This window comes from Colobus angolensis, unplaced genomic scaffold, assembly GCF_000951035.1.
Source record: "Colobus angolensis palliatus isolate OR3802 unplaced genomic scaffold, Cang.pa_1.0 Scaffold4, whole genome shotgun sequence".
NCBI lineage: Eukaryota > Metazoa > Chordata > Mammalia > Primates > Cercopithecidae > Colobus > Colobus angolensis.
Window position 1 is genome coordinate 16501376 of NW_012117376.1, and position 7092 is coordinate 16508467.

Sequence of the window (7092 nt, forward strand, 5' to 3'; positions counted from 1 at the left end):
AAAACCACTGCAAAATAATTTCTCAATAGATAACTGACTAGTGCTTCTTCCTTGAACCAGATAAATCATACAATATTTAATTACCAAAAAAAAAAACAAAGCAGGTACTCAAACTTTTGATAAGCAATAAAGAGTTTTAAGAAAGGTATGGTAAAGAATCTCCCTAAGCCAAATGGATACGACATGGAGATTTTCTTATTTTTCATACTAAGCTAATTACTGATAGGTTCAAAAAATGCAGGACACTTATAAAAAGCTGCTTCCATAAAGCCAGTGCTTACTAAATGTTAGCATATCAAAGTGGGAGAAACACTGCCCTTTTAAAGCAATAAACTTAAAATTTCAAGAAACGGCCTATGAGAAATAGCACTTCCTATACAAATTAGGTATTAAAAAATTACCAAAAATGTATTATAGTCACAATCACAGTCTTTGGAGTAGTACTTAGAAAGTCTGGTTTTGTTTCTGTCTTTTAAAAAAGAGTAAATACATAGCAAAGTTTTATTTTCGGCAAGTTCATCCTCCCTTGTTAGAGCACAAATAATCCCTGGTTTAGGACTTCAATTTTAAAAAACCCCGAAAAACAAAACAAAAACATGCAGAGTGCTATTCCTCAACATGGCTACTGGAAAATTTAACTCCAGGAAGTGCAATGAGTGAGATCAGGCAAAACTACAGTAAAGACACACTCATCATAACTATAACTTAGTCCCAAAGGAATGAACAATCCTCTATACAAGGTAAATGGGGTGAACTGAGAAAGTTGGTGACCTGTGTTTTATCTTTTTTTTATATAGGATGGATAATGATTCTTTAGGTCATCCACATTAAATGTACTTTAGAAATAAAAATTCACTTGATATTTTGACAAACCCGCCCTTCATTCCTTAGGTTAATTTCTGTGTTAATTTTTACATTACTAATCATTGTACTGCTATAGCTAAATCAACTAAAAATCAGTTTATGTAGTGTTGCTCAAAAGATGTACAAATAGCAAGCTCTATGATTACTTAAAAACAAGCTTTTTAAAATAAAGAAAGCAATAATGTTCCAAATGAATGGCACAGGGCAAAACACATATAATCAAACATATTTAGACAGAGTATCAGGTGCCCATCAATTTCTCTTATAAAGATAAAATGCTTGAGGAAGGTCTTGAGAAAACCTTCGCTCCCTCTAAACTTTTAGCTTCTACATGGTGTCAGATGTTACAATTGGTATGAAGGATAAATACTTTTAGGCAAAAGTAAAAATCTATCTACAAAGCAATATAGCAAAATCTGTAGTGACTTTTGTAGAAAGCTCTCTTCTCTGGTGGTAATAGTCGTTAGTACATATCCAGGATAGACTAAATTGAAACAGTATTTCTGATACAGTAGCAATCCTTTCATATACTTTTACTAAATATTACAAAATTCCAAAAAATACATAAATATTCCTTGTACCATGCATTATGCACCAGTTTGGGGCTGCCTGATAAAGTCGTGGCTACTATTTTAACAATTAAACATTGCACCTCAAAAGTTCTGCCATCTATACACAGTGAATGGACACAACGGTGAGGGCTCCTGCGAGATGGCAAGCTGCCTCTAAAGTGAAGAGTTTGTGGTGGAGTGTCTCCAAATTAAAGACAGGGGAACCCGGGTAGGGGATAATACTGCTTTGGAGTGTATATTTTAAGATAACTACTATACCTTGTCTATCCTTGATCCTAATCTTTAATAACTGCATGTTCGTGCAAAATACAATTTCTGCTCTATAAGAAGGAGTAGCCTGTTAGGGAAAGCATATTCTTAGGGGAAGACATGAAGACATCTCTTTTATAAACGCGATTTTACTTGGTGAGTCTTTTGGCTACATCACTATATGCTATTTCAACCTCCTTATCACTGGGACAGGTATTGGTGAACTCATCCCTACTGTATGCATTAGTTAGGTATCTCCAGATGCCAGTCATGTCTTTTGGAATATCAAAGTTGCGATATTTTTTGGCCACCACCTGAAATACAAAGAGATCAAAAGTTAACAGACTTATTTTCCATGTCTTGTAAAGCTAGACACATCTCGGATTTGGGAGCAAATAATTAATGCTCTAAATCTTTGAGAACTGCTTCTATTTGAAAAGAAGTCTGTCACTATCATTCTAACCAGTTTTAAATAATGACCAAGACTGCAAGCTACATCAGGGATTTAGAAGTGTGACAGTGACTGCAAATAACTCCCTTGGACACCCAGAAAGATAGCCGAGTATAATCACTGGAAAATACTTCACAACACACATACACTATTTTAGATCTGTTTTTGTTATCTTAGGCCTTTATTTACAACTAGTGCTTATTATTATTCTATTTAACAATGTGCCCAGCCCAGTGTCTCATATAATAAATGCTCAGTACTTTTTGCCTTGAATAGAGAAAGCCAGGTGTGATCACAGAACAGAATTTGACAACAGAAGTCAGTGTGGCAAACTCCAATTCAAAGTCATGCATGATATCTTTGAATTTTTATGCAGTCACAGAAAAAAAATTCATCTTTCTTATATTCCTCAATTTTAAGACATAATTTTCCATTTAACTAACTCTAGGGTGTTTCAACTATTGCCTAAACAGCATTGAGTTAAACAACTAGTCATATAAGACCAGGAATGTTTTGAGCACAAAGGAAATGCCATGTTAGTAAATACAAGGCAATGGCAATGCGACATCACCCCCTCAGACCTACCTTGACAATATGCAGTTTGGGCAGCAGGTTGCAATCAGCCAATGTCATTTCGTTGCCATCCAGAAATTTACGTGTAGAAAACTTAATGTCCTCCATACTATTTTCATCAATTTCATCAGGGAGAGGAGAATTCAGATATTCATCTAGTTTCTGCAGGGTTTTCAGGAGACCCCTCTCCAGTGCTTGGGGGGAAAAGAAAAGGAAAAAGGTGAGAATACTATAAGAAGGAAAACCACTCAAGCCCGCATGTAGAAGCATGACTCTTTGAGTAACTGTTTAAAAATGTTTACTCTGACACAAGGTACTAAGAACAATACAGAAAAAGCCCCTGCTCTCCTAGAGCTTAATTATGTGATAGGGTGGGGGATGAAACAAGTTTGTTCAGGTAAAAGTATAAATAAGCATAATAATGTCAAACAGTGGTGTTTGTAAAAAACTTGCTAACAACTGGCCGGGCACGGTGGCTCACGCCTATAATCCCAGCACTTTGGGAGGCCGAGGCAGGCAGACCATGAGATTAGGAAATCGAGACCATCCTGGCTAACACGGTGAAACCCCGTCTCTACTAAAAATACAAAAAATTAGCCAGGTGTGGTGGCAGGTGCCTGTAGTCCCAGCTACTCGGGAGGCTGAGGCAGGAAAATGGCGTGAACCCGGGAGGCAGAGCTTGCAGTGAGCCAAGACAGGACCACTGCACTCCAGCCTGGGTGAAAGAGTGAGAATCCGTCTCAAAAAAAAAACTTGCTAACAACTACATGTCCCACACATGAACACAAATGCTCCAACACATTTGACATTTAAACTGGAAAAACAGATGAGAAAAGGCAAGCACATTAATTCAAATCTAGGGATTAAAAAATCTTAGAGACAGATTATTGCCCTCATTTTTAATTCCTGCTCCCCCGGGAATATTTTGATTTATCAGCAAGAAATGTGTTAAGAAATACCAATTCAAACAATCCAAACAGAAAACCTGGGATTTTCAAAACTGTCTTATAATTCACAGGAAGCCAAGAATAGCACTATCTTACACAAAAAACACAAAGGTCAAAGAGTTCAATTTTCAATACTGAACTGGGAGCTTCTTTAACCAAATAGATTAAGCTGCTCTGATTGTCATGATTCAGATTGTCATGATTCTGATTGTCAAGATTCAGAAGAAAGGATAATAAACGTCTGTTGTTATTCCGTATTTTTGATGGCATTCATTAACGTGGGACAGAGCACCACCGTGTATCTGGAAAGTCAAGGTTAGTGGCCCTCAGCAGAAAGGGGGTGGCAATGTCATTAAAAATATGGAGTAACAACAAACAGACCTTCTATTATCCTTTCTTATCCTCTACTTCCAATCCACCTTCCCCTCCTCTCTCAGAATAGATGAACTTACACAGATGACTGTGGTAACTGGTCACAAAACAAAGTTAAATATCATGAGGTGGCAAACCATGTAGTTTTAAGTCTGAATTCAGTTGTGTCCTTTAAGGAAAAAGGTAAAGGCTTACATGCTGCGTCTTAGATATTTTACCAGCAATGTACATATGTCCTAACCCCAAACCTCTTCTTCCAAATTGCAGCCACCCACTCAGCCTTTGGTCCCTTCATGGTAGTCCAGGTAACACATGGTAGTCTTAGTTAGGTAAGGGCATAAAAAGGCATAAAAAGGAATGAATAGATTTTAAGAGATAAAAACTAACAGAGTTCAGAAACCACAGTGAATATGGAGAAAGGGGGGAAGATGCATTCGACAAAATATAATTGAGCCCCTACTACATGCCAAGTCTTATTCTAAGGATTGTTAAATTCACTGTTGAATAAAGCATAACAGGTTCCTATCCTCAGAGAGTTTAGATCTTGGGGACAGAGGGTAGTACAGAGACGCTGGTCAAGAAAGTAAAGACTCCCAGGGTGAATGCTGGTGTCATTACTGAACCATTTACCTTCCCAAGGAGAAGCAGATTTAGGCGCTATGGAGATGAGTTAGGTTAACATGCTGAGTTTGAGGTGCCTGTAAGACATGTGAATAGAGATGTCCAATAGACAGACAAATACGCTTTCAAGTGTCACAAACTAAGCTGGAGTAATGTGTTTAGAAGTTATGAGAACATAAATGAACACTGAAACCATGGAGTAAAGGAGAAGTAGAAGGCCTAGAGAAAGCCCTAAGGAACATCATTTAAAGGATAGGTAGGAGGAAGAGCCTGTGGAGAAGACAGAGTTTCACCATGTTAGCCAGGCTAATCTCGAACTCCTGACCTGAAGTGATCCGCCTGCCCTCGTCCTCCCAAAGTGCTGGGATTACAGGCGTGAGTCACTGCAACAGGCCAGATTTTTGAATTTTTAAACAATCTTCCATTCCTGAGAAACCCAACATGGTTGTATTACCTTTTGTTATGTTGCTGGATTTGGCATATTTTGTTTCAGACTTTTGTATCTATATTTGAGAAAGATTGGCTTGAAATTGTCCTTTCTTTTGATGTTCTTATATGATTTTGGTATCAAGTCTCCCTGCCCTCAAAAAGCAAGTTAGAAAGTATTCCCTTTTTGTTCCCTGGAAAGGTATATGCAAGTATGACCTTCCTTCCTCCAATGCTTGGAAGAGTTCAACAGTGAAGCCATCTGGATCTGGAGTTTTCTTTTTAATTATAAGAAATTTAAATGATATAAGAATATTCACATACTTAATTCCTCCTTGTGTCAGTTTTGTTACACTGTACTTTCTGTAAATTTCTCCAATGTTTTCAAAATTATAAGCATAAATATTTTCATAATATCCTCCAAAAATCACTTTAATGGAACATCTGTAGCAATCTTCCTTTTCATTCCTAATATTGGTTTTTGCTGTCTTCTCTCATTTTTCTTGATTTTCCTTGTCAAGGACTTAACAATTTTTTTTATTTGTTAGACTTTTCAAAGAACTAGCTTTTAGCTTCCTTGTTCAATGTCATGTTTGTTTTCTACTTCCTTATATTCTGTTCTTTAGTATTTCTAATTTTTACTTCACCAATATTGAGCTCTCTTCTTTTCTAATATAGGCTTTTGGAACTATACAATTCCCTCTAAGCACGGTTTGAGCCATATCTCACAAATGTAGACATTCTGTATTTTCATCCCTTTATTCCTTTTCAATCTGTGGATTATTTAGAAATATACTAGTTAATTTTCAAACATGTAGAAACTTTCTAGCTGTAGCTTTTGTTTTTTCATTTTTGAGACAAGGTTTCACTCCTGTCACCCAGTCTGGGGTGCAATGGCACGCTCTCGGCTCATTGCAACCTCCGTCTCCTGGGCTCAAGTGATCCTCCCACCTCAGCCTCCTGAGTAGCTGGGACTATAGGCACATGCCACCGCACCTGTCAGATTTTTGTATTTTTTGTAGACAGAGGGTTTAGCTACGTTGCTGAAGTTGGTCTTGAACTCCTGAGCTCAAGTGATCTGCCCACCTCAGCCTGCCAAAGTGCTGGGATTACAGCCATGAGCCACTGTGCCCAGTTCTAGCTGTACTTTTGTTATTGATATCTATCATATTGTCTTTGATTGAGAAACATTCCACATGTTTTCAATTTTTTTGGAAAAGTTTTTAGCTTTGTTTTATGGCCCAGCTTTACCATCAATTTTGTTCCATGTGCATTTGAAAAACAAAAGTATATTGTGAAGTACAGTGAGATATGTATATACATATATGAGATTAAATTTGTTCACTGTATTGTTCAATTTTGTCTTCTCATTGTTTTCCTTTTGCGGTTGGTTCTAACAGTTACTAAGGGGGTAAGTTAAGATCCCCACTGTGACTGCGGATTAGTCTCTCTCTTTTAGTTCTGTCAGTTTGGCTTTTATTTTCAGGCCAGTTATTTGGTAACAAAAGTTTAGAATTATTTTATCTTCCTGGTAGATAAACCTTTTTAAATCAGTCTGAAACACGTTTCATTATCTCATAATGCTTCTTTCCTTAAAGTCTACTTCATCCAGTGTCAGTGTGGCTTTGTCAGCTTTCTTTAGGTTAGTATTTACACTATTGTATTTTTAGCTTTCCTGGATCCCCATTTCATTTATGTATGTGTTTCAGATAGAGAGAGAGAGAGAGAGAGAGAGAGTCTTGCACATAAGCAAGATTGTTTTTAATCCAGTTGGTAAACTTTGTTTTTTCTTTGGAATATTTAAATAATGTATATTCAATGTCATTACTAAAAACTCTAGTTAAAATCTGCCATATACTTCTTATTTGTCCACCTGTTCTGTGTTCTTTTCTTCTCTCCTACCTTCCTATGGATTACTTTTTTTTTTTTTTTTTTTTTTTTTTGGGGGGGTCCGATCTTCTCCCCTACACGACGCTCTTCCGATCCTAAGGTCCTCTGCCCTTTCTACAGATCTTAC

General features: G+C 37.0%; 1 protein-coding gene across 3 annotated transcripts in view; it reads right to left on the minus strand.

The window, feature by feature from the left end:
* Window positions 1-1814: 1814 nt before the first annotated feature.
* CLIC4 (chloride intracellular channel 4) overlaps window positions 1815-7092 on the minus strand; it is a 112033-nt gene continuing 106755 nt past the window's right edge. For all 3 annotated transcript variants that reach the window (XM_011955640.1, XM_011955641.1, XM_011955642.1), the window contains exons 5-6: window positions 2722-2903; window positions 1815-1999 (exon numbers count right to left, since the gene is read on the minus strand). In XM_011955640.1, coding sequence (XP_011811030.1) covers window positions 1835-1999; window positions 2722-2903 — 347 coding nt within the window. In that variant the 3' untranslated portion in view covers window positions 1815-1834. The remainder of the gene's footprint in view (window positions 2000-2721; window positions 2904-7092) is intronic.